General features: G+C 40.7%; 1 protein-coding gene across 1 annotated transcript in view; it reads left to right on the forward strand.

Annotated features, from left to right (window-relative positions):
* The window catches only part of radil2b (Ras association and DIL domains 2b), a 36372-nt gene extending 10565 nt beyond the window's left edge, over positions 1-25807 (forward strand). Inside the window, exons 6-18 of the mRNA XM_078279183.1 lie at positions 4470-4766; positions 4945-5358; positions 8900-8937; positions 9029-9258; positions 9536-9648; positions 15718-15982; positions 16760-16932; positions 22219-22363; positions 22509-22693; positions 23445-23886; positions 23973-24178; positions 24852-24991; positions 25615-25807. Of these exons, the coding sequence (XP_078135309.1) occupies positions 4470-4766; positions 4945-5358; positions 8900-8937; positions 9029-9258; positions 9536-9648; positions 15718-15982; positions 16760-16932; positions 22219-22363; positions 22509-22693; positions 23445-23886; positions 23973-24178; positions 24852-24991; positions 25615-25708 (2742 nt within the window). The 3' untranslated portion in view covers positions 25709-25807. The remainder of the gene's footprint in view (positions 1-4469; positions 4767-4944; positions 5359-8899; positions 8938-9028; positions 9259-9535; positions 9649-15717; positions 15983-16759; positions 16933-22218; positions 22364-22508; positions 22694-23444; positions 23887-23972; positions 24179-24851; positions 24992-25614) is intronic.
* The last annotated feature ends 1925 nt before the right edge of the window (positions 25808-27732 follow it).

A 27732-nucleotide genomic window follows, 5' to 3' on the forward strand; every position in this document is an offset into this window, starting at 1 on the left:
GGCAAAGCTGTTTCCATCTCCCATTTTGCGCATTAACTTTTTTTTCGAAAAAGGCAAAAACCACCTCAAGCGAGCGTAAAAACGTTTTTGTTTCGAATTTTGCTGTTTCTATCAACATTTTCTAATGTGATACTTCAAAACGCGCATACAAATACATTGATGGAAACACAACTACTGACTTCCAAGGTGCATTTCAGCAAGAGACACTCTAGTCACTTCATGTTAAGTGCTAGATAACAGCTATGAGAAACTAAAATACTGTACACTGCAGCTTAAATTAATCCACTCTTAAATTCTGGGTTGTAGTTTTGTCGAAGTACCATTTAGTTCTCATCTCGCGCAATATAGCCTACGTCAACTTGCTTGCTAGCTAGCTTAGCTATATTCCTCGCACAAATGTAATGTTATCTTACCTGATGTGTTTCATCTTATTTATCAGCCGAGAAGAGAAAGAATGAGCAAGACGCCTTGCTTGTGTGAGTACCTCCAGTTATGAAACACACACAGGCATTGTAGCTTCAGCAAGACGTCACTCATGTGACTTTTGGGTGTGTAGTTTCAAACATTTTCTGTCAATCACGGCATTCACTGCCGTACATAATCTTTTCCGAAATAAGGTCCCATTATGGTCCACCGGAAGGGGCTGTTCCATGGATGTATAATAAGACCTGGCTAAAGTATTTGAAAGTATATTTCTATGACAGTTGCTCAGTGAGCTACAGCAGGCGCACTAGAGACCTCTGCTGGCCGAGCCGGTTACTTCCGGTTTTGCGCTCTGCTAACTTGAATGGGGATTTAAATGATTTAATCATGCGGCTCGGCTAGACTTTCCAAATATTATCAGACCGAATGGATACAATTCTGATAGTGAAATGAGTCATTTCGTGGGGGTTGTAATGCAAAAAAGAATTCTATCCACTGATTTACAGACGTCTCTTTAGCCATGTAAGTTTGGGCTCCACGTGTCCACATGTCAAATTGGCTTTAAAGCCCGGCGCACTTCCTGGGGGCCCGCAATGTGCATGGCCTCTCTACAGTATTTGCTACCAATCTGATTCATTATCTTTTTCTCCATGGTGACAGCAGCCGAGGCTCATGGGTATTGCAGTTTAGACCTGTCTGCCATGCCAAAATTTCGGACAAAATATGATTCCTCAAAAACAAGGTTGAAACAATCAAAACTGGTGGCCATAACATTAACCTACAAGATCATTACATCTCTGTGAGAGTCCAGTGTTTCAATGTACAGTGAAACTGAGGAAATTGTTGAAGGAAAAAATGAAAAGGGAATGCAGAAAAACACTTACGGAACCAGCGTGTGCACTTCGCAACTTCAGGATTGGAAATACGGGGAAGACACGGCTAAGGGGAGCTGTGAAATATCGTAATTTTTGGTGCTATTGTTTTTTTCTGTATACCTTTATATTTTCTTGTATATGACTGATAAGATGTGGTGTTTAATTTATTTTCATTTATTTGTAGGGTGTTGACACAGTTTGATACATGTTATAAGAGTAGCTTAGCTGTTTTAAAGGTGCGATATGTAATACACAGCTAGCGTTTAAAATGGTTACTGCAGTCCAAATTCAAAATACTGGATAGAGCCATCTCCCCCAGCTCCTCCTCCCGAGACTTGAAGTTCCAGGGGGGTTGCCAGGTTGAGAACGCTAAGCCCAACTTCCCACAACGTCAATGTTAGCAAGATGCTAGTCTCACATTGCCACACATTACTCCACACCGCAGCGGAGTAGTTAGATGCTTGCTATGACAGTTATAAAAGCCTGTGCTGTCGGGCTTGTCGACACAGCATTCCGGGATAGGAGAAAAACGCACTCTGGTTTATTGGCATTTCTTTAAACCAATCACAATCGTCTTGGGCAGCCTCGGGAAGGAACTTGCTTTGGTGGAACATGTTTACTGTATGTTCAAAAGTTGTTTTAGTCGTGCAAGAGAAAACTCAGATTGGACGGAGAGTCTATCTAGCTGTCTGGATTTACCCTGCAGAGATCTGAGGAGCAGTTAACCACAGTCCTCATGAATCCACTGGAGTTTAAAATTCCAACACAAAGAAAGCGAAAGGTAGCGGACAACCGGCCGAAAAGAGTGACATGCAGTGGAATTTCCGGCGGCACCGGAGCAATCCTAGAAGTGAAACGTCATGGATATAGACTACATGTACACAGTCACCACCCATGAGTATCAGTATTGGTATTGCTCAGCTAGGTGGCCTAAACCCGTTCAACTTGGTGTAGTCTGACGTTGCCACACCACCAAAGTGCTGTGTCAGCATTGGAGTATGGTCTGGCTGCACAAGAAAACATTCTGGTATAGGAAAAAAAAAAAAAAAAAGAACACAAACAATTGTTTAAAAAAACCCCGCAAACAATTGTTTAATTAAATGGCTAACTAGCTGATAAATCTACTAATCATCATTTCACACAGTCATCGGCTAGAAATGATAGAATGTTTTTTGTCTACCGCTGTCTTGTTGCATAGATTTCTAAGAATCTGCCCTTGATATTGTAAACTACATGAAATAAATAGGCGTAGCTACTGTAACTAAAGGGAGTGGGGCTTAGCAAATGTTCAATTCCACCTCTTTACCACCTCTTACACAAGTTGTTCACATGCAGGCCATTAACTACTGTGCTATGGCCTTTACTCAGTGTAAATACTTCAGAGCTGCAGTTTTGAGAGCATGTTTTCTTAGGATAAAGAGAGAGAGACAGAGGGAGAATCATTATGAGAAAGGTCAGCGAAAAGTACGTAGAAAAACTGTGTCAAAATACTGATCAGGAAACAGAAAAAGACAACCCTGGCACTGCTTCCTGGCTGATTACACATGGTTTTAACAACTGCCACACACACATGTAGGCACACACACACAGAGGCTAATTCTAACACACTGCTGTGATTTTGACTGTGCGTCATAGTTGTTTTCCCAAAAGACCCGTCATAACAACATAATCATCTATCACGAGAAGAACTATTGTGAATGTGTAATGTGAAAATTATTAATTCAACTGGTTCAAATCCTTCCGGTTGGAAAAGACAGGCATCACAAAAGGAATGTCAAACATAATAATACCTTCACCTTGTGCTTGCCACTCAATGTGATTAATAAAAGATTGTTTGTCTAATCAGGCTTAGATCAAGACTATAATTCTAATACCTCCACATGATCAGACTGCTTTCATTGAGAGAGACTGCTGTGGTGGAAGTAATACTAACAGAGCAGAGCTGAAAAGAGAGTGAATATTGGACTTAGATTTGTCAGGTGGCCAGAAACATGACTCCAAATGAATGCTAATGTTGCTCTGTGTTTGCTAAATAGTAGCTGTATCAACTATAGTAGACACTCTGTGTTTACAGCTTATTGCGCTGCCCACAAGTGACAAAAATGTATTCAATCCAAGTTTAAGAACAGTAGTTTTTTTAGTACTTAGTTACTTTTTACCACAGTTCATTTGGAATAGAAGAGAAACAGAAGAGAAGTGAGATGGCTAGTTAGTATAATAATAATATAAAGGGTGGTGATGGCGCAGTGGATATGACCCATGCCTTTGGTGTGGGAGACCCAGATTCGATTCCCACTGTGATACATCAACCAATGTGTCCCTGAGCAAGACACTTAACCCCTAGTTGCTCCAGAGGCGTGTGACCTCTGACATATATAGCAATTGTAAGTCGCTTTGGATAAAAGTGTCAGCTAAATGACATGTAATGTAATATAATGTAATGTATGAACAAATAAAGAAGAAAAGAATGGATGAATGAATAAATAGACACAATGAGTTGGAGACAAAATCAGATGAATTAATGATCTTTATTATCATTATATTCAGGTACAGGGCCTGAAGTTAACTTTTTTGGTTACCAGCCACTAGGGCAGGTGGATTTTAAAATCCACTAGCCACACAGGCTTTTTACCAGCCAATTTATTTGCCTCATAAAGGTGAAATACAGGTAATGCACGAGCATCGTTCTTGAACTTGTTAAGAATACACATTTAAGTGCTGCTTGCCGTTTTCGCCAACTGTTCAGTTGGTACGTTTTCTTTACTTTTCTTTGAATGGTCCTCAAATTTTTGTCGGTTGCTTGTTTTAGCTGGCCTCTTCACCCCAGTAATGTGCACCAAATCTTTTAGCTTGAATACAAGGAAATGGTGGAGTTGGTTAAAATGAAAAAGAAAAACCGTGGCAAAAAACAACTATGAATCAGTCAATTCTAATTGGCAACCCGCCAACGTGGCAGGTAGATTGAAGTTTCACCCGTCAATTGCTTGTGTTAATTTCAGGTCCTGCTCAGATACAATGACATTTCACAAGGCTCTGTGTATTGTTAAAATAAAACAAACCAATAACTATGGTAATAAAAGCAGTAATAGCAGCAGAATGTTAGCAGAATGGAGAATATCCACTCAATTGTTGCAGATTGTGTGGTAACTTGTCATTTCTCTCTGCACTCAGGACTTTGTCATCTACCTACTTTCTGGGCCAAACGTTGTATTTGGTTGTCAAAGTAATCATGAAGACGGGTCAAAGCCTGACATCCTTCTCTTTGCCACTGACATCCTTCCGAGACACTGCTATTTCCATCGCCATGGCGTTGGCAGCCCCACCATGCTGTGTCCTTATCAGAACGCCATGATCACGAGGAATGGTGAAGTGCTGAGAAAAGAAGTGCAGCTTAACCCTGGTGATGTCATTGGGCTGGGACAGCGTTACCTGTTCCTTTTCAAGGATCCCTTTGCTTTGACACACATGGTAAGAGTGAGATGCAGAAGAGACAGGAAGGTGAGGGCAGATTGTATGCGTGCATATTTTGCAAAGTAGCCACTGTATGTTTTTGGTAAGATCTACGTTTCCCCAACTCCATAAGTGAGAAATAACAAACTTAAATGTAGTTAATGCTTCATGATTCTTTTTTTTCTTGGAAATTAAGGAAGTAAACAGTGCAGCTCCTGAGCCCAGCATTACTGCTGTCCCCTGGATGCTGGGCCACACCACTTCAGCCACTACAACAAGCCATCCTGGAGAAATTATCCTCTGCAACAGCTGCATCACAAACTCCACTGACCTCCAGATCTCAAGCAGCAAACAGTCCTTAAACAGAGGCCTTCCCTTTTTAAAATCACCGGAGTGCAACAGCCTGACTCTGGAGTATGACAGTGAGGATGAGGATCGTGTTATCAAGGAAATAATTGCTATGGGAATGACCAGCGGCAAAGAAAGACCACCACTGACTGCTGCATTTTTGCTGTGTCTTTGTGTTCAATATTCATCCACATGTCTTCATTCGTCAGACCTGCGCAGGCTGCTGTTGCTTATTGCAAGTGAAGTTCAGAGCGCCATGTGGGTGAGTTGTGAAAAAAAATATATATATATATTTTGGAGATCTGTTACAGTAGTCTTTATTTAAAGGCAGGGTTGGTACATTTTCAGTATACACTTTTTTTATATATTGTTTGAAATGGTCTTGACACTGACAGCAATAACAAATGTATGGGCTCTGAAAAAGAAGCGAAAAAGGTCCGTCATCTGTAGCAAAGTAGTCAATCCTGTAAAACTAATCTCTGCCTCGCGGTCCACTTAGAAAGAACCAATGAAGTCCTCCTTGTATGAGCCTGAGCTTAATTTGCGACGTCACCGCTAGAGTTACTTCAAGTCTACTAAAGAATGGTGGAGAAAACCCAGCAAAAGTTGCCAGTGCTGCTGTTACTTGCAACCGCCCGCCCTGCCAAAAAGGAAAAGAAAAGAAAGACTGAAACTCTGCTCAGTGCTCGTCTGTGGGAGCACTGTGGGCTAGGGGCAGACATGTATAAAGTACTAGAGCCCCAGACTTGAGTAAAAGTACAAGTGCTCTATCAAAAAAGTGACTTGAGTAGAAGTTGCAGTGCTCTTTAAGCACCACACTTAAGTGGAAGTACTAAAGTATTCAACATTTTTTGTACTTAAGTATTGCAAGTAGTTTATTTTAAAATGTACTACTCAAGTACTGAAAGTAAAAGTACAAGTATTGTGTTATGTAGTTTATGTTTAAATGTTTAGCCTAAAAGACACTCACAGTTCCTTTGGCTGTATATGTCATAAAATATGAGAAAGTTGACATTAGTGATGGGTCAAAAACACCATTTCTTTTTTGATAGCCAGCTAGTTAACGTTAACGTAAGTGAACACCGCAGCATGTCATAAACCGCGGGTAACTAGTTAGCTAGCGCTTACTGATAGCTCAAGCTGGTGTGCCATTTGTGTATTATATTTGTAACTTACTTTGATATGTTTCTTCAAATTCGACGGTGAATTTTTGAAGGCCATTATTTCGCAATATTTCAGGAGGCAGAGTAGGCACTTCACTTCATCTATATGAATTGGCTTTCACTCCGACAAATGAAAACATTGACTCTAAGTAGGGCCAAAGAATTTCTAATAAGGGAAGAAGGTCCACTCTCTCGTTACTTCCTGCTTCTGAACTGGTTGCAGTTCCACCAGAGTTCCATATAGGGGGCGCTCACAGGCCAGTGCAGAATGAATGGGACTCTATGGAGCTATACCCCTCAAAATCTACTTTTCTCAGGATATCATTTTTTGTCTAGAAATTTGAATGTTGCATTCGAAAGAGTAGGCTAAGAAAATACACACTGCTGGGTGTTACATTTTTTTAAAGTGGCTTTTTTGTTCTAAAAAGCCTTTTAAAATGTCAATGACGTCATACACATATACGGCCAGAGATACTGCTTTACGGCAAGCTCTGAGTCGCTTCCTTTGTTCTTTCAAAGCATCGACAACACAGCTGACAGGTTAGACTCCCCCTGTTAATACACGTGCTAGAAAGAGGTTTGCTAATGTTTTAAAGACCACGCCGAAATCATTCATTAGCAAAAAGCTAGCGTGTTATGGGCAACAACGACTCAACCTGTAAGAAATCGAAAGGACATAAGTACTCGTTCATTCAACTTTCGACCTGTTATCCATGTTGAACTTGCAAAAACTACAATCAAATCTGAGATTTCTCAATGACAATCAGGCGAAAGAGACAAATTTAGCCGTCTAGCTCCATAGAGTCCCATTCATTTTGCACTGGACCGCCATCACATCTCTGGCGAGGGGAGGGGTTAGACAGAGCCCTGCGGAGATGCTACCTTCAAATCTTGCTAGCTTTTTAACATTACGAACGCTGGCTTTAATTATTTGTTTGGTTTGAGAATATACAGCACTAAAGCACAATACAAACTAAAATCATAAAGGCCTGGTCACACCGCCATTTAAAATTGCTTATTGTGATGGCTTTATTCCTTGATAGTTAGGGTTAGCCTTGCCAATAACTGACAGTTAGCAAGTCCTGTCATCTACTGACTGTTAGCCAGCAAGAACAAAATGCCCGTGGGGAGTAAACAGCGCAAGCATGTCCAAGGTTAGCTTGCCAACTACTGTAGTTCACCAGCTAGCCCTGAGAGTAGTCTGTGGTTGCGTCCGAAATACCACACTAACATGCTATTTAGTAGGCTAAAACAGTATGTGAGATTTTTTTGTATGTCTGAAAACTATCTAACCAATAGTATGTGAATTGCATACTATTTACGGTGAAATATTACAGTATGCGAACACTGGACACCACACAGGCAAAAGTATCCCACAATGCAATGCGGTAGCAACGACAACGCTCATAACAGACAAAGTCTATATCCACGACGTCCCACTTCTGGGATTGCTCCGGTGCCGCCGGAATTCCGCCGGATGTCCTTCTTTCGGCCGGATGTCCTTCTTTCGGCCGGATGTGCGTTATCTTCCACTTTCTTCATGTTGGAATTTTAATTTGGTTCGTCGATTTGTGAGGACTATGGTTAACTGCTCCTCAGATCTCTGCAGGGTAAATTCAGACAGCTAGCTAGACTATCTGTCCAATCTGAGTTTTCTTTCGCATGACTAAATCAACCTTTGAACGTACACGTGTTCCACAAAAAAACAAGTTCCTTCCCTTGGCTATTTTGCAGCGGCACCGAGGCTCCGCCCATGACGATTGTGATTGGTTTAAAGACAATAAACCAGAGCACGTTTTTCTCCCATCTCGGAATGCTGTGTGGACTGGCCAGACCCTCCTCCGCAGCGCTGTGGAGGAAGGTCTGGCAATGTGAGACTAAATGGACACTCTGTAAAGTCAATAATCCTCAAATTTACATTTCTACATATTTAAACCTGTGATTTTGCGACTGTTGGTCCAGTTATTTACCTTTTTCAGTAATTTAAGCATTATCTGGCGATTCCGCTAAAGTTAAGGTCGGCAGGGGTTACCATGGTTACATGTCTCCAACGGCAACAAGGCAACAAGGCTCTCAGATAGTGACGTCGAAAATTACAGCTTAGTGCGCCCGAAAAGATACACACTATTGTTAACTTACACAAAAGTATGTTGAACGATAGTATACATATTAAATATGCAATGCAGAGTATGCGATTACGGACGCAACCACGATGCCACCAAGCTTCTAGAACCACATAGTTTGCAACATATTTTGTGTGACCAGAAGGCCAACATTTTTACCTTTTTTAGGCCCTGTCTTGTGAAGGGGGCCTGTGTCAAAATGTAGTTTTAAAACCTTTTTTTTTCTTTGTTACAAAGTTCTAGTTATAACAAGAGGTGCTCCATTGTCTTTAAAGCCAATGAGGATGTTAGGCTGCCATGTCTCCTTTTAAAATTCACTATATAGACTGGTTCCTATGTACATGAGTGATCCTCTTTTAACTCTATGTGATCTCCATGTGGTCTACTAGATTTTTAATTAGCATTTATACCTTTGATCTTACCTTCTTGCCATCTGCATGTTTGTATAAATGAAGGTTGTTACTATAATATTATATTTTCATGCCCTCATTGCAAAATCTTTTTTGTTGTCATACAGGAGCACACTAAAGACCTAGCTGCAGTTCAACCTGAAGTGTAAGCGCACCTTACTGTTTTTCTTCAGTAATCACTTAACTTACATTACAGTTCACAGACTAAACTGCAGACCTCTTTATCTGTAATGCAGTCTCAATGGTGAAGGCTCAAGCCCAGAGGACCTCCAGGCTCTCAGCCAGCATGGGGTGATCTCAGGGCTGAGCTCCCTGGTGGTGTGGATGTCCAACAGTCTGGAGCTGCTGCAGTTCATACAATACCAGCTGCCTCTGATTCTAGAGTGGAGAACCCGAAAAGAGCAGGGACAGCAAGATGAAGAAGAAGGAAGGGAAGATGACAAGAACAAGGAGGTGGAGAACTTGGGTCAGTCATCTATTGAGCTCCAAATTTGATACAATGTGACCATATGAAAAATGTAATCTGCATATCCCACCACCTAACCACTAAAAAAGGACAGCTAACTGATGACACATTAGAATATTTCTGGGTAAAAAAATACAGTTTAACCAAAGTTTATTTTTCTATCTCACTGACATAAGGTTTAAAGTTGCCTTACTAAAAAAAACATGCATTTAATATGTCACTGAAGCTATACCTGTACCATTTATAGATATATGTGTGTTTGTGTGTGTGATTTCAGCCCTGTTGGAGCTACGTCTGTCCTGTGTCCGTTCAGCCAGTGAGGAGACAATGGCTGTCCTGGAGGAGGTCATTATGCTTGCCTTCCAGCAGTGCGTGTACTACATCACCAAGGTGAGAGGATGACCAAGCACACAGCTATAGCATTTACAAAATTTATATTGACGTACCGTACTGTATGTTCTTGAATAGTGCTCTAGAGTCTTGCCTGGGAAACTAAAACATCTACCTCAGCTTCGTCAATAAGGAACTTTTCTTGGCCATAGGAGAATAGTGAAAGCAGGCTTGTGTAGCGGCTGCATCTGTTCCTCTCACAGATGATTATGATGTGTCGTTTAAGAAAAGGAAAATAATCAGAGACGGGCTGAGAATAAAGAGCTCAGTTAGCCACTCTGAGAGCTTACTGTCAGGCTGGCTGGTTTAGACCAACCAGCCACACTGCCAGACCACACTGGGTGCATTATGACATGGGAGAGAGACAGGACACCACGAGTGTGTGTGTGTGTGTGTGTGTGTGTGTGTGTGTGTGTGTGTGTGTGTGTGTGTGTGTGTGTGTGTGTGTGTGTGTGTTGGGAGAGGATGAAGGAATCAAGCCAGGGATCTCCAAGTGCTGCCAAGACAGCATTACATTGCAATTCAGCTTATGATTTTTCAGCACATGACACTAAAGTGAGACAAAGAAGAGACACAAAGAAATGTGTTGCCTATGTAAAATACTGAAACACCAATTAACCAGGAAAAGAAATGTAGACAAGGCAAAATCTTAAAGTTGCACTAATCAATCTTTTCATATTACTTGTAACAATGAATGAAATGATTGCGTATAATGTGAGAGGTCACTTAACTCCCCTCAGCTCTACAGAGCGCTTAAGCAACATCACTGGTTTGATTCAGTATCACTGCTCTCACCACCCTCTTTCCCAGACACAGCAGCAGGCAGCTCTTTTTTAGCAAAGCATACCTCACATCCCTTATAAACCCATTGTACACTACCTGCCCAGCATGGCAGCTGATACACAAAGTTAGTGGATAGCTGGTGGAAATAGTGGAGCATTTAGCAGCGAAAGAAGTTGGTGGAGACCGGAGAACTTATTAGTTAAATTTGATTTGTTGGACAACTCCAAAAGAATGCTAATGTTACTAATGTCTGCACAGTGTATAATTAGAGAAATGATTGCTAACAACTAGCATGGATATTGCATGTACAAGTTGTTTCACTGCCCCCAAGTGGCCAAAAATAATAATAATTATAATACTGCTTTTATTTTATTTCAATAATTGAGACATTGTAGATGTACGCTTTTGCAATGAAGTCCTCTAAACTGTTCTTTTTGTTACCAATTTTTCCCTGTCAGTGACAATTCATTCTTGCACGTTTTCACTGAAGCACCAAGCCCATTACATAGAAGTGTACCAGGAATGCTTTTGGCAATTTCCCAGTTGAGCTGTGTCATTGTAGGTAAAAACACCATCCAAAAAAATACTGATAAGGAGATTGGCCTTTTTACTCCTCCTCAGTCAGTAGAGCTGAACTAGGAATCATAGCTGATAGCTGAGCTCAGATTCTCTCCTGTACAGACCCTCCAATAACCAGAATGCTCCAAACCAGCAAAGCCCAAAGTGAAAGGAAGCCATGTCAAGTATCAGCCACTTCAGAAATAGCAATAACACAGCGCTGGTCTGACAGTTAGCAGCAGCCATGCCAAGGTCTCACAAGTCCAGCCAGTTGGGATTCAGATATATTTTGTGCCTGCTGCAGCAGTTTTGATGCATCTTCTAGGCTATATCAGTTTCCCATGCAGGAAGAAAGTCAGTGATATGACATTGTATCTCTAAAAAGCAGAACATTTGTTGCTCAGTGCAGGAGGATGTGGTTGTCTAACTACCTGCCCCAGACAGTATTTCTCTCAGCAAGTCTGCCTGATGAACCAAATGACTTCCAGATGTGGTTTGTCAGTAAATTCAGAAATAATCCAGACATATAATACAGTATGTTCATAAAGTTTTACAGTCTGAGTTCCCCTGTACTGACAACTTTTGAGTTCATAGGTTTACTCCCATAGAGACATGAGTTGGGTAAAAGGTAATATGTCTCGTAATATTAACTCATATTCAAGCTTTCATTACACCTTAATCTCCCATTTGACAGTGGCCTTTCTTGACTCTCTTGACAAAATCAAAAGAGGAATGGTAAGACGAACGTGGCAAAGTTATAGATGACAATGACTGGGATGGTGCGCTTTTTTCGAGTGAATGACAGTTGACCCTTGTTCCAGGCTCAATCTGATACAATGTAAGGTTGTCCATCGCATCTATTTTACCAACTCCAAACTTTTCAAAATATATGATGGCGATGCCTTCTAGTGGCCGCAGTAATTATGACGGGAGCAAAGCAGAAAATAAGGTGAAGAATAATAAGAGCGCAAAATTGTTCTGAAATTGGGCTGAAATTAGACATTTTTCATGCAGGAGACCGGGGTTCGTGTCTCGTTTGAAAATAGAAGTAAACGGTAAGTAGTTTTTTTACTCTACAGAACAAACGAGACAAACAGAGCTACCTCACATTCCACATCACGTGTGAAGTTTTGATGTTTAAACAGAACCAAACTATGACTTTTCACAACATTAATGACGTGTTTAAAACTGTGACCGTTAGGGTCTCTGGTTTAAATATGTGGGTCATATTTCCTGCCGCCGCTAGGGGCGCTAATTTATGAAACGTTCCTAATGGTCGTGTTAGATGGGTAGGTGGTCTATATCCACGTCATTCCACTTTCGGGATTGCTCTATTGCCGCTAGAAATTCCGCCGGATTTCACTCTTATTTACCTTCCGCTTTCTTTGTGTTGGAATTTTAAACTCCGGTTGATTTATGAGGACTATGGTTAACTGATTCTCAGAAGGGTAAACCGAGACAGCTAGCTAGACTATTTGTCCAATCTTAGTTTTCTGTTGCACGACTAAAACAACTTTTGACCATACACACGTTCCACCAAAACAAGTTCCTTCCTGAGGCTATTTTGCAGCAGCACCGTGGCTCCGTCCGGTGCTTAGTGCCGCCCATGATGATTGTGATTGGTTTAAAGAAATGCCAATAAACCAGAGCATGTTTTTCTCCCATCCCGGAATGCTGTGTGGACTGGCCAGACCCTCCTTTGCAGGGCTGTGGAGGAAGGTCTGTCAATGTGAGACTAGAGGGTAGGAATAAAAAAAACTATATCGTTGAATGGTTTGGAGGACTTGTTGTACTGGACAGCTATTTCCAAACACCTTGCTGATGCTTTAAACATGGTGTTGACACCGTGTGCAGAAATGGCCATTTTTGGAGTATTACCAGATCATCAAATAATTAGGAGGAAAACAGAGGACAGTATTGACTTTATGTGCTTATTAGCACATAGAAGAATATCTTAGGAGAAGAAGTCACCATTTTCTTCCAAAGCATCTCTATGGCTTATGTTGTTCTTAAACCTCAAGAAAATTAAGTACAACTCGGGGGTCTTCTGGAAAATTTGAATCTGTTTAAGGCCTTATATGATTCATTACATAATTAATAGATTACCTGTGGTAACTTCAGCAAGCATTCACTGTTGATGCACACTCTCAATGCATTTCATATCATTTACAGTGCAGTATTTTTGCACGTACTTTTATTTGACTCAACCACTATGGTGAAAAGGAAAGATTTGTCTTTTTTTTTTTTTTTATATTATTATTATTATAGAAATTTTCCATATTTGTAGGAATTTTACATGGGATCGGGTGGCTTTCATTTAAGGACAATCAATCAATCAATTTATTATATAAGACAATTCCAGTGAAATGTAATCCTGTTACATTCCTAGGCAGTATCCTCATTTTACTCAGGATCCTAGTGGCCTGGTGTATCCGGTTCATTCTTCCCAACCTCAACAGGGAGAAAAGGCTGCTACACGGTCTAGTTTGCATAATTAACGATTCCCCTAGCTTTTTCTTACAACGCTTGGTGTCCTTTAGGCAGATTAGGTCACCACCTATTGTGTGTTCAGCCAAATTGACCACTCTTTGCAGAGCCATGCGGTCCTGTTCGGTGCCGTTTCTATACCAGGCCGTTATCAAACAAGAGTTTGGGCCTGAATCGTATATTATATCTTGTTTATACAACAATATAAAGGCCTGATAGTACAGTTAAAATGATTAGATGATTACACATTTAGGTGATTGACAGAACAGTTTTGATGAATACTTAAAGTACATTTTCCTGATAATACTTGCATACTTTTACTTAAGTAACATTTTCAATGCAGGACTTTTACTTGTAACAGTGTCGTATAAGTACTTTTACTTAAGTAAAGGATATGAATACTTCTTCCACCACTGACAGAGACATACAATTACAGTAGCAGTATTTACAGAGCACGTCAGGAAAACCTATAATCTTTCTTGGTTGCAGATGTTGTTCATTGCTCCCTGATTTTGCTGCTGGAACATGTTCGATTGTGTAGTTTTTGGTTTAAGCTTTTATTGGGGATTTTTTAAGCTAGAAAGTGCTGCTACAGTGCTGTTACCACTTGTCTAGACCACAAGGGTACACATTTTTGCGAAGCATTTATTTACGCTTCAAGTCTGTTTTTAATTCTTTTAATTTAGTTTCTTGCTGACCAAAAGAGAAGGAAGTCAGTGTGTCATTTATGTATGGATGATCTCTACAAAACGCTTTTTAAGCTAAACCACATTTTCAGATTTAGCTGGTGTAAGGTGGACAACAGTCTCTGTTTTTCTTGGTCTTGCCAGTTAATCCAGACATATTGTGTCATCCATCATCATGTCACTTCACAGCAAGCTCCTATCCACATCTTTCCTGGACTGACAGACCAGATTGTGTGAGGAATGCAGTGAAGTCACCAGTGTCAAATTGAGGAGTAATCTGGCTAAGGCCTAATGATTTACTCATGTAGCCTTTCCCTTCACTAGCGCAGTCAGATGACATATTGATTTATGTCAGTGCCCATTTCAGTGGCTGTCCCAGGGTTTAGTTTGTGCATGGCAGATTTTAATGTTCTAGGGTGTAAACAAGGAAAACAAGAAAAGACTAAACTTAATCTTCTTTTGTTTTCTAGCTCACCTTTTCTTTAACCTTCCATAAGCAGACAGAAAGTGACACTAGCCCTACTATGCTGTGCAGTAACATTTTCTTAAATCTGTTTATTTTGGGGTGTTTCATGCTCGCCCATCCAATGTGAGGGTAATTGCTGTGGGATGGAAAACAAAAGGCGCCATTGGTGAGCAGCTATTCTAACTGAAGACATGATGTGATGAACACAGACACACTTTAACAGGCGTGTGGTCAGATTGTGTGTTTACTTGTCCATCATAATGAATGCACAAATAAGCAGACAGCACAGAATACACACTTTTTATTCTACTCTGGAATAATGCGTGCCATGGGTTCATGTGGTCATACCATAATGAATGAATATCCTCTGGCTTGGCTCTGCTGAGCAACATTTTCCAACCAGAAACACTGCAAGATTATTTGGCTTAATGTTCACCCTTTTCCAGTTTTTCATGTTTGATGGGAGCCATGGCAGTTATGTTCTACTGTTCATGTTCAGCCTGCTCTGGCCTTACAGTAAATGTAAAATGATCTGCTTATGGTGGATTCCTTCAGAACTCTTCACTCAGCAGTCTTGTTGCAGCGGCATGCCAAGCCCACATGAGCCATATTCAGCGTTTTAGGAATGTGGATCTACAGCCGGCACTAGCCTCGGAAGCTTGGTGGGTGTAAGATTAAGATTTGGGGGAAGGGGGATGTCTGTGTACAATTAGCCCAAACAAAGCTATCGTTGTCTGGGCTCGCTCTCAAGAACAGTGAGGACCTTTGGCTGAAATAGAGGAAATGTTACAAACTCTGTCTGTCTTATTTCTGCTGATTTCTCTGTCTAATCTTATATCTATGTTGTAGTGTGAGAAACACAGAGGGACAGACATGCCGAGGCAATGTGGGTGGTCTGAAATTTGGGTTGGAGGGTTACATGTTTTATTTTATCCCAGTGATCAGAAAATCCACCACAAAATGTTAACTTTTCCAACCTCAAATTGACCCACAGGAATTGCCAACAATCTCTGGTTCCACATAGATGAGTGAGTCACTCTCATACTGAGCTGCGCAGTCCCCTTTATTCAACTACTTCTATCTTATCAGGTCCTCTACCCCGTCCTGCCGGGCCTTCTGGATTGCAACCCGTTCAGGGGGAGTCCTGACCTGCAGGTGACTGGCAAGAGTGCTCGGGTCCTGGGAATAGGTGGACTGCAGGTCCCTGGTGAGATCCAGCATCTTGTGGATGTTCTGGCCGAGACCTGGAGACTACTGTCTGACTGTCAGCTACACCCAGAGATTTCCTCACAGCTCATTGGCTACCTCTTCTACTTCATCAACGCATCACTCTTCAACTCACTCATGGAGAGAGGTACCAATGCACAAGTGTCCACATAGAGGATAATAACTTGGTACACAGAAGAGTTTGTAGGCTAACAATCGCTGGAAGGTAGAAACTTTTAAGCTCACTCACTCACTCAACCCCAAGGCCAATTTGATCTTACTGAAGACATAAATCTTTAAAACCGTATCATTTAAAAAAAAGAAAAAAAGCTCAGTCATTTCCTAAAACAACTGTAGCTTTTATTAAACACTATTTAAAAAGGAGGAAATAATCTAACCATATGTTAGGGACTACTTTCAGCCATGTAATAATACACATTTCATTTGGTGCGCTAGAGAGAGTGTATGTGGGACTGCCTCATAATAAACTATATTGCCTGTGTTCATGGTTATGTACATACACACACTTTGGCTTTGGATACACACAATACTTTGTACGTTTGTAGTGTTAATATTATTGTTAATATGTTTTCATGGGATTCATTGACAACAAGAATAATATAGAATAATTGCAGACTAATCCTTTAATTTTTGCTTGGATTGAAATTATGGGTATCTGTGTAGCTGTCAAATCTGCATTACCAATTTACCTTAACTTACTATTTACCTATACCTATACATTACCGAGGCAGATGTCAGATTTCACTGTATTCAGATTGTTGGGAATAATGGGGAATGCAAACACCTCTCAGAAACGACATAAAGAATAAAATAAGTATGGTTGTATAGTCCTAAAAGTTGAGAAACCCAAGTAAATGAACCAAGAAGCGATTTTAAAAATGGCTTTCTCCTGATGTGTACACAGGCGCTGAGCAAGGTTTCTACCAGTGGTCCAGAGGTGTACGCATGCGGGCCAATCTTGACTTGCTCCTGGACTGGGCCCACGCAGCTGGACTGGGAGAACTGGCCTTGGAGCACACACATACACTCTCGTCAGCTATCAACCTGCTGGCTACACCTAGAAAGAATTTACTGCAGGTACAAATCACACAAACACACACTTCACATTCAGCTGAGTTGTGTTTATTGAACTATAAATAACCACGGAGACATAACAGGCGCAGGATTCAGAAATGTGATTTCTGAAGTGCACAGAAAAGTGTATTGGTTTTAGGACTGTGTGTTTTTTAGACTGTATGAATAATTCTCTAATATCTTTATATACAGTCTAGGGTCACAACCCAGCACTTATGGATCCTGAAGTAAATGTATTTTCAACAAATTAGCAAAGAACAATACAGTTATTCATGAAGAATTTGTTGTTTATATTTCAGTTATTTAAAAGAAATTGAAGTAAATAATACAGGTATTAATAAAACAATAGTTTTTTTTCTGAAAATAATACATTAATTTACAAACCAATTATTATGGGTTCTTCTCCATCACGGGAGAACAAATGGTGGAAGGCTCCTGTAATCCTTTTGAGGAACTCATTGGTGTCAGGCTGAACGTCGGCCTCTTTACGTCCTCTGATCTGGCAGCTTCATTTTATCTTACTAGAATTTCTTCAACAAGGAGACACTTTTAGTTGTGACCCTGCACTGCACAGTCAAGAATGTTTCTTGATCCTGGTGTCTGACATGCGGAAGGCTGCCAGCTGACGTCTGGCTCATCCTCAGTAATGTCCATTATCAGTAGTCAGGTGTCAGGATGGGCGCTCTAAAGGGAAGCTGTTGTCAAATAAACTACTGTGCTGGCCAATACAGCTCATTTGTATCTCACACGTATGAGTAGTTTATTAACTCCACAACAACGCCGTTATGTGAGCAGTACACCAACCTTGCTCACTTACAGTTCGTCACAGCGTAGCTGTGTATTATGATTGGTTACACCGTACCTCTAGATCACAGGGCTACACACACACAATAACTCTTTTACTCTAGACTTTTGATATACTGAACATGTGTTACCTGAGCAATCACACCTTAAGCCATCATACACACCATAAACATAACAACATCATAAACATGTGCTAACCTAAAATTGATGGTCCGGTAATCAACAGCTAAACTCTTATTGTTTTTTCCAGGATAAATAATATGGCATCCATGTTAGCGGATGTGACATGGGCCAAACTAAATAGTCAGAGTACATGCCAAATACATTTTTCCCAGAGATGGTTTCAGTTATTTTATGTAGTTCTTATCATGTTGTTTGTTTATGTGTTCATAAGTTTTCTGATAAGTTTGGTTTTTGTTAGTTATTTGATGCTATAAAAATTATTGACAGCTGTGATTGACTCATGATTAGTCTGGCGGGTGTATGGGCAGGACTTCGAGGGCAGGGCTCCACCGCTCGAACACCTATCTTGCTCCAAAATTACAAGATGCCGGCGCCCGTATATCGGTTATTTTGGCTTTACTTTTGTACAGTGGGAGGAAGTGGAGACAAGCTTTTTACAGTCTATGTTCTCAAAGGGAAGTGTATCCCCGGCGCTGGTTGGCCCTCGCTGGGCACATTTATTGCGGGAAGAGTCAGGGCCCCCTAGTCCTGGCGCGACTGTCAACTGGGGGGAACTATCCTCAATGTGTCAGGGCTCTGCAGCAATGTTGGTGTCATTTATCCCAAAAGGCAGATTAGGGGTTTATTAAGAGGATTAAGGGGCTGATGTCTTCATCAATCATTTAGTCAACCAATCAATTAATCAATCAATTTATTTATTTATCACGTGAAATCATAAAATACAAATTTAGTGAAATGTAATCCTGTCAGTTCCTAAAATTTGGGCCTATGCATTAAAACAGTACAAATAATACTGTTAATAATAATACTGGGGCACATTCTTATCTAGGATATTTAGGAACCTGAGGATGCCAAAGCCTGATGCTGCCAACACGTTCTCACTCCCATCTCGTAAAATACGGACGCTTGGTCAGGTGCCTTTGGCATTTTTATTGATGCTAAAAGTCTCCTTTAGCGTCATATCTAAACGCTAATCTATTGGCGTCACTTTTGATGTAGTTAGGTTAAGGAAAAGATCGTGGGTGGGCTTATGAAAGGTATGTTTACGTGGCACACGGGACAACAATGGGACAGTTGGGTTTAGGAAATGTGACACGCTGAAAAAAGTGACAGTTGGGTTTAAGAAACGTGACACACGGGACACAAACCCCGTTTTCCGGGGTGAAAGTCCTGGGTTGTTTGACCCATCCACCACCCCAACCTACCTTTCTACGTGAAATTTCGGGCTTTAATGCTACTCGCTACTGTTGTCGCTCTTAAAACTACATCATCTTCAAGCGCCGCGTAGCTGCTGCTCTGCCCGGTGCGTTCTAAGGGTGCTTTTTGCATCATATCTGACGCTGAGAGCCACTGCCCAAGCGTCCGTCTTTTACGAGTTCGGAGTGAGAACGGGTTGATGCAGCATCTAGAGACATAAAAACTGTGGAACCTGACAGCTTTGCCAGTGTCTCCTCTGTAGGGGGCAGTTGATATCTTTCTCTTTTGATGTTCTCATGTCCTACGCAGATTCTCACTGCATCTGGTGACTTCACAAGGTGCACACCAGTCTGTAGGTCGCGTGAGTCACGCCCCTTGCTCCTGCATTTGCTGCAAATCAGTTTGGATGTCACTTTAGGAAGAAGTGGTAGAAGGACTCTTCTGACTGTATACAGTGCATGGTACAGCTCCTTGTCTTAGCTGGATCTTGACTGGATCTGTTTTAAGTGTCCCCTGATGTCCTGCTACTGCACTAACCTGCTCTACTCTTTTTACCAGGCCTATCTCTACTGATGTCTCTCTACCAACAGGTCGCTGACCATAGGCCCTTTTGTTATGAATATGTTAAAGATGTGTTTCCTTTGTTTATGTAGTGTACTAGAAGTTAACTCTCCCACAGTATTAAGTGTCCCTCTCGTGCTAGATCTGACTAGCTTTCACTTTGGCCAAACGTCTTCAGGTTCATTATGGTAGTGTCGGCTCATATATTGATTCTAAACCTAACTGGAGTGTGTCCTACATTTATTTGCTTTCAATGCCCTGGTTTACTTTACTAACTGCTCCAAGATAAGGTTTTCATTAGTGTCTTTGCTATAAGTGACTTTTCTTACTGACTTGGAGAAACATTTCCCTCCATATGACCCTTTTTACCATATTTTCGACACATTCTCTGGGGTTTGTGCTTCTCTTTCCCACATTGGCAGCACCTGGAGTCCCCCGAGTGGGCTTGCTCCTGTCCGTCACTTCTCTCTTTAACATGCTGTCTCCCACCTCTCTTTGATGGTCTGCGATCTGTCACCTTGTGCACGCTGAGGGCTGCCTGTTGCTTCCTGCTGTCTTATCTGTTGTGCTATGTTCTCGGCTTGCTTTGCCATCTGCACTGCGGATGTGAGGTCGAACATGAGCTGTGTTAGTCCACTCTAATGGACTTACCTTTTAGCCTATTCACCTAGAACGACGAGTAGGATGTAACATTTCATACTGTTTTCCCGTTATTATACTTCTCAGGGAACAGCAAATAGTTTGGCTGTATATTCCCAGGAATCTCGTTTCCCGGGTTTAAACGCTACTGCTAACCTAATCCTCGTTGTCGTCGTTACCCAACTTAGCAGCCGTACTGTACTGTTCAGGTAGGCCAGTCTCCGGGCCGCTCAAATTTGAAGTTCGCCGGCAGGCTAAACTTTGCCATAGTGGTGGGTGTCTGCACTATGGAAGTAATAATTCATTCCTCTTCCACAATTCAAAACATACTCAGCTGGCAGACGCTGAGCCTCTATGATGAATCCCAGCACGTTGTAGTCCATCTTCCCAGGATAAAGTGGATACTCAGTAGCCAGCTCTGCAGCTACCAGGCCCAGATCCCACATATCAATGGCCTCATTGAAAGGTATATGCAGCATGACTTTTGGCAATCTGTACAATGTGGTAATATGTGTTACCTTCAGTGGCTGCTGTTGGAGGTCCACAACCCTGTCAGGTAAGAGGTCAGCATGCACAATTCCCATCGACCTCAGGTGGGACAGGGCTGTGGCCAGCTGATAGATATTTAGAAGAAAATGTTGTCTTCAATAATTGCATACATACTACCAGGAACTCAAAGTTTATACAGAAATCAAAAAAGTCCTTGTCAAAGAAGAAGCCATTCCACATCACAATGTTGCAGATGTCCAGATCCAGACACAGCAAGAGCTTCACAATGTTAACACTTTCAGGGTGTTTTATGTGGTCCTTAATGGTCACAGTCCTGTTAGTCTCGTGCTGTGTCTCAAATCATGCAGTTCTGTAATTACACGGGAAAAGAGCTAAGGGACCACTGACACATTTCCAAACTTGTGAATATGGTGGGCGAGGAAGCTGCAGCGGCAGCGATTAAAGCGGCGAACACCGAATACAAATGTAATTTATACATGTGTTTTTTTTTCGATAAGTAGCTCTATACTCAGATAGTGAGAAAATCAGTCGGTATATATTATGTCAGGCGACAATGGGTGGCGGTAATGCTCTGCCCCGCTGCAATTTACAATTAAACTGAAGAAGAGTAATTCTCGGGAAGTGCATAACGGCCGTGTGCAATTTGAGACAACACTAACCTGTTGAAATTTACAGAGTACACAAGTGATTAATAGGTTGCATCTCATAACCCTTAAAGGTCCCATGGCATGAAAATTTCACTTTATGAGGTTTTTTAACGTTAATATGCGTTCCCCCAGCCTGCCTATGGTCCCCCAGTGGCTAGAAATGCTAGAGATGCAGCCATAGTGTACACAGTGTATATTACATGTAAGTGTACTTACGGAAGTATCCGAATTGAGAAACGTGTCAGTGTGCACAAAACCAAAGCTGCCCTCACTAAGGAAGGCCTCCAATTTGTGTGCTCCCTTTCAATATCTTTAGGTTGTCTGTGTGAGGGAAGAGGTTATGAATTCTAACAGGCATTGTCACATTGCCAATACCATTATTAATTTCTTATTCAAAATCTACTTATTTCCTTGTTGTGTATCTGAATGTGTCCCTGTGACGACCCTCTCTGAGCAGGCCTCCCCCTCCATGAGCCTAGTGGGTCGTCAGGGAGATATTAAGTCTGGCTGCAAACATATTTTCTGGTGGCAGTCAGCCATTCTGTCTTCCACCCTGTTTGGTTTGTTTACGTTTGGTTTATTGTGACATTAATTTCCCTTTTATCCCTGTAAAAGTTACATGAAATAGAATATAGACTATAGGATCAGCCATGGTGGTAAAGTATGGTACTTGCACAGAAATAAGGCAATAAGATGATTTAGCTTTCCCATGAGACACCATATAACTGTAACATTTTTGTGTATGTAGACACCGTGGGTGTCCTTGCGGTCTGACTACCCTTCCCTGAGTCCAGCCCAGCTGAACCACCTGCTGAGTCTTTACAGCCCAGCATCTCCCTGCAGACACACATGGACTCCATCTGTTCAGGACCAGGCTGTGGCACACAAAACTGGTGAGAGGTCAACATACTGTTCAACTATTATCCCATTCTGTCTTAATCCACATTACCAATTAGAAATATCATAATCCACAAGATTCACATGACTTTTTCTTTTATTTCTTGTTATTGTAATGCAATATGGCCCTTCTTCCCTCAGCTGATATCCTGGAGAGTTTTGACACCCATCATCCTCTGGTGCTGCCAGATGGGGGTTACCAGATCCAACTGAGTAGGCAGGTAATAGATTCAGCCCTGAGGGAACAGCTGGACAAACTGAAAGAGTTCATGTCCACCCTTTCTGATTCACAGTCCGATGAGGTGACAGCTACTGAGGAGCAAAAGGTACAACATTCATGCCTTTTGATTTTTACATAGGTATATTGAACATTCTGACAAAAGTTTGGAAATATGGTTGATGTAAGATTTACACTTGGTCGAGGTAGCAGATTTGGCATACATAAGAGTGGGCACCAGTGTTATAATGTAATGAAATACAATTGGAACGCCCCCTGAAGTCAGATTTCTGACTCGGAAAGTCAGGAGAAACTCATCAACCCTGACCTCAAAATCCAACATGGCTGCTCCGTGCATCAACAGTAGTAAAAGCTGTAGTAATACACTGTTTATTAGCACTTCTGTCCTATTTGTGTCTCATTAATCATGTGGACATGTTGCTATGGTGTTTGTATGCACAAAATACATCCTAATGCTTTGTTATCAGCTGGTATTGCTAACAATGGCTAACCTGGCTAGAGCAAACCCCACTGTGAAATAACAGTTAATTCCTACTTGTTGTACTGGAACACGGTCAACACCCGTGTGACGTCATTCCCAGCTCCAGCTTCCAACTTTCGAGGTAAATGGAACACAGTATTAAGGCCAATGAAAACTTAAAAAAAAAAAAAAATCCCATCACAGCTTCCTCTGGAGACACAAAAGGCTTAATATAATGTTTTTCACATATGCAATAGTATTGCCCAAGACCTATAAACACACTTTGATGTGAAAAATTGGTGGCATTTCCTTTTTAAAGAATGACAATTTTCAAATTTGGTTTTCTCATTTATTCTAATTGTTCTCTTTTGTCATCCAGGGTGATATCATTCCCATGGAGGCTAAACTGACTAAGATGGATATTCTTCCAAAAGCCAGTCTGGAAACCTTGGATAGATCGCCAGTTAAGATGGTCTTATCTCAGGCTACTGTCCATGACCGCCACCCCCCTTCTACTACCTCTGGTGCCTTACCTCCATCACCCTCATCACCTCCCTCTCCGTCCTCCACCCAATACCCAAATGAGTTCAGCTCCTGTGGAGCCCTCCTTTTGTCTCAGAAGCTAAGACATCTGGAGCTGCAGACAAGAGAGAGCAGTGAGATGAGGAGGTCAGCTCTGGACCCTTCCTGTCTCCTCACCCCACCCAACACCCCCCACATCACAGATTCTATTGATATGGTAAAGGAATACCAGGATCCTTGGATGAAGGGTGGCAGTGAGACACTTCCCTGGTCCTCTGGTGTAGATACACATGATGAAGGTAGAGCATAGAACTACATCACCATTGACGGTTGTCTTTGTTTGTCTACAGTAAGAGAAAACTGAGCATGTTTATTTTCTCCTTAGGTGGATTAGTGTTTGAATGTCTGGCTGCACTGAAAGTAGACCGTTTGAAGTCAGATTGCCCCAGTATGAAAACATTTGCTGAACTGAAAGAGGAAGAGGAGGAGGAAGAGGCGGATGACCATTATGATGACAATAATGATGAGGTTTTTAGCATGGAGCTGGAGCGAGGTGAAAGAGGACTTGGTCTTGCTCTGGTTGACACATGGGTGAGTGAAAGAGATGCAGATCTGATAATACATAGTTAACCCTGGGTTCTCTCTGTCCTGCTGTTATTAAAGACATGTCTGAGCTAATTACGACCCCTCAACTCACTCATCGACTTTTGTCAAACTGTGATGTTCATCCCTTGATGGTCCAGGGCAGAACCATAGTTCCAAAGTGTGCGACTGCACAGGGTCTTGCGCCTCTAAGGCCTCACACCTTCAAAAAAATATAAATAAGTTTTTATATATATATATATATATATATATATATATATATATATATATATATATATATACTATTGTTATTATTGTTTTCCTATCATACCTGCAGCAATTGGTGTAATTTCAGTACTCTATGAAGTTCAACTTGCAGAGATTTAGATATATGCAATCACAGGTATGTTATTGACATGTGGAAATGCAGTTTTAAAATCATTTTTAAAACTTTAATTGTTTCAACACTGACATTTGAGACAGCTTCTGAAAAATGTTTTTGATTTTTAAAAATGAAACCCAGAACATTAAGCAAGAAAGAATAAGAAAACATTGATAAAGTGAAAAAGGGTGTTCTGGATGTTTGTTTGTTTAGTGTGGAATTTTAAACGTTGCTGTGTGGCAGCTGACTACAAAGTCTTGGGTGTCAGTGAGTCTATGACATTTTAACCTCATCTTCCAGGACACTTCCTTGAGGGTGAAAGGCATGTTCATCCGAGCAGTGGTTCCAGACTCTCCTGCAGCCCGGTGTGAGAAGCTGGTACCAGGAGACAGGATCCTGGCTGTTAACGGTGTCAGTCTGCTTGGACTGGACTATCAGCGGTAGGAATGATTCAAATCTGAGCAAACTCATATTGAAAGGTCCCATATTGTAAAAAGTGAGACTTCCATGTCTTTTTTTTTATTATAAAGCAAGGTCGAGGTTATGCATAAATACTGTGAAAGTATCAAAATGATCAATCTACAGAGAAATGCACACAGCCCGTATTCAGTGTCTTTAAACGAGCCGTCCGTACTTCCGTATGGTTGTGATGTCACAACGATACTATATATAGGTAGAGAGTGCTGCTACAGTGCCGTTACAGTCATTCCCAGGCTGCAATGACGGTTCAGAGAGGCAGAGTGCACAGATGCGAAAGACCCAGAAACGCTGGCAAATCAGAGCAGACTGGGCTTCTTCAGGAGGGGGGGCTTAAAGAGACAGGCGCTAAAACGGAGCGTTTCAACAGAGGGTGAAGACGGGTATATTCAGACAGACAGTATGAGAAAAACAATGACTTTTTTTTTTAAATTAAAGCATAGAAACATGTTCTAGTAGAAACACAAAACACTAGTTTTAATTTGAAAATGAGCATGATATGGGATCTTTAAATAGCAAATGTGGATAACTGCTTTTTTGTATTTACATCTCTTCCACCTCTGTGTCTCTATTTTGTCTCTATTAGGGGAAAGGAGCTGCTCCAGTCGTCAGGTGACAGACTGAGGTTGCTGGTGGCCAGATCTGACTGGATGGCTAAAGCTATACAGACTAATTGCTGATGTCGTTTTTCACTGCTGCAGGACTGTTAATGCACCATAAGCGCACTTCCAACATTCAAGTTCAGAACATTGGCCTTAAAATAAGGATATGAGTGTTTTGTGGACAAAAATAAAGTATATGATTATAATATATTTTAGCTGTTTTTTGTTTTTTCTGTACCACCAGTACTGATGCTCTGGAAAATCTTTTTTTGATGGCATCGCGCCAATTCTTGGGCAGGTACCTAAGTAGAGTATTTGCACACGTCACAACACCTGTCCTTATTACCTATACTAATAAACAATTAAGATCAAGTGGGATTCATCGTTCAGCACATCTGGTTAAGAGCAGATTTGAATGGTTAAGAACGTTTGGTGCATCTGGAGTTAACTGAAAGTTGAGAAAATTTAAGAGAATATTTCTGCATGAGGCCCATTATCTTCTACATACGGGCTATTATCTCCTTCGTAGGATATATTCAAATTTTGATTCTGCCTTTCTTCTCATGAGATATTGGGATAGGCTTAATTAGGCTGTTTGAGAGTGAGAAAGTCGTGCAGAATGGACCACTTAGTGCACGGTACAAAGTGCATTGAAAGTTCAGCCAGATGCAGCATAAACAAAACGTTTTACCTTCTCAATTAACTACAAATGTCCACTGTAAAACGTAATAGAACTGTGAGATATCTCCATAAAAAGTTTCTATGAAGGGGTAGATTGATGCATGCCGGTTTCCACGTGAGCGCAAACTCCCATGTGACCTTGCGTAACTGCTTGGCCAATGACCATGTTTCACGTCATTGAGACTGGTAAACAGGGGTGTGAAGTAACTAAGTACATATCCTCAAGTACTGTACTTAAGTACAATTTTGAGGTACTTGTACTTGACCTATTTCCATTTTCTGTTTGCTTATACTTCTATTCCACTTTATTTCAGAGGGAAATATTGTACTTTTTACTCCACTACATGTTTTTTTAATTTTTGATAAATATTATATTTTTTATGTTTTTTATATATTTGATAAATTGAGCTACGGGTTTTCGTTACAGATTCAAATTATGAATACAAAATATTATCAACAAATAGAGATGATACATTCATATCATAGATAAAGCAATAAGCCCCATCTTTACCAGTTGCAACATTGAAATCATACAAATCGAAATATATATTATAATCCAATACTATCACATACATTATTCTGAAATGTGCCATTCTGCATTGTGAGTATTTTCACTTTTGGTACTTTAATAAGTTTTGATGCTGATACTTTTGGACTTTTATTTGAGTACAAGTTTGAATAGGACTTTAACTTGTACCAGAGTACATCCAGCTATGGTAATACTTTTACTTGAGTAAATTATCTGTGTACCTTTTCACCCAACAACTTTATTTTATTTAAATATTGCTCACAACATTAAATATTTAGGACGAAATAAGTAATTATCATATATAGTCAAAGGAAGAGGCAAAAATCCTTATAATATATATATATATATATATATATAATATATATATACTATATACATATATATATATATATATATATATATATATATATATATATATATATATATATATATATATATATATATATATATATATATTGTGCTGTTCTGCCACTGGCCATAAACCGACCAATAGCCTATTCATTTTTTAGGCCAACACTGTAATCCATGTTTGGGAGTTTAAAAATATTTGATAATATAGCCTATTAGCCCCAAACCTTTTTTGTTTTGTTTTTAAACATAGACAAATATATTGACAGACAATCTTGATAAACATCCTGCTGAATTGTAATCTGATAGTTGATTGTTTTTCATTTTGGCATGAACAATGCATCTCCCTTTATTAAAAGAGAAGGCTCCCCTGCTCCATGAATGCTTTACGTTTACGATTGGCAGGTCTGTGCTGCCCTCTGCTGGACAACACTGTCATACAAAGGTTTTCTCTCATACCACTTGAATTACAATATGCTAAATATGTTATTATGGTATTTTTGCCCAACGACGCCAAAAATAAACTGCCTATCGCAGCTTTAAG

This window comes from Sander vitreus, chromosome 21 (assembly GCF_031162955.1).
Source record: "Sander vitreus isolate 19-12246 chromosome 21, sanVit1, whole genome shotgun sequence".
NCBI lineage: Eukaryota > Metazoa > Chordata > Actinopteri > Perciformes > Percidae > Sander > Sander vitreus.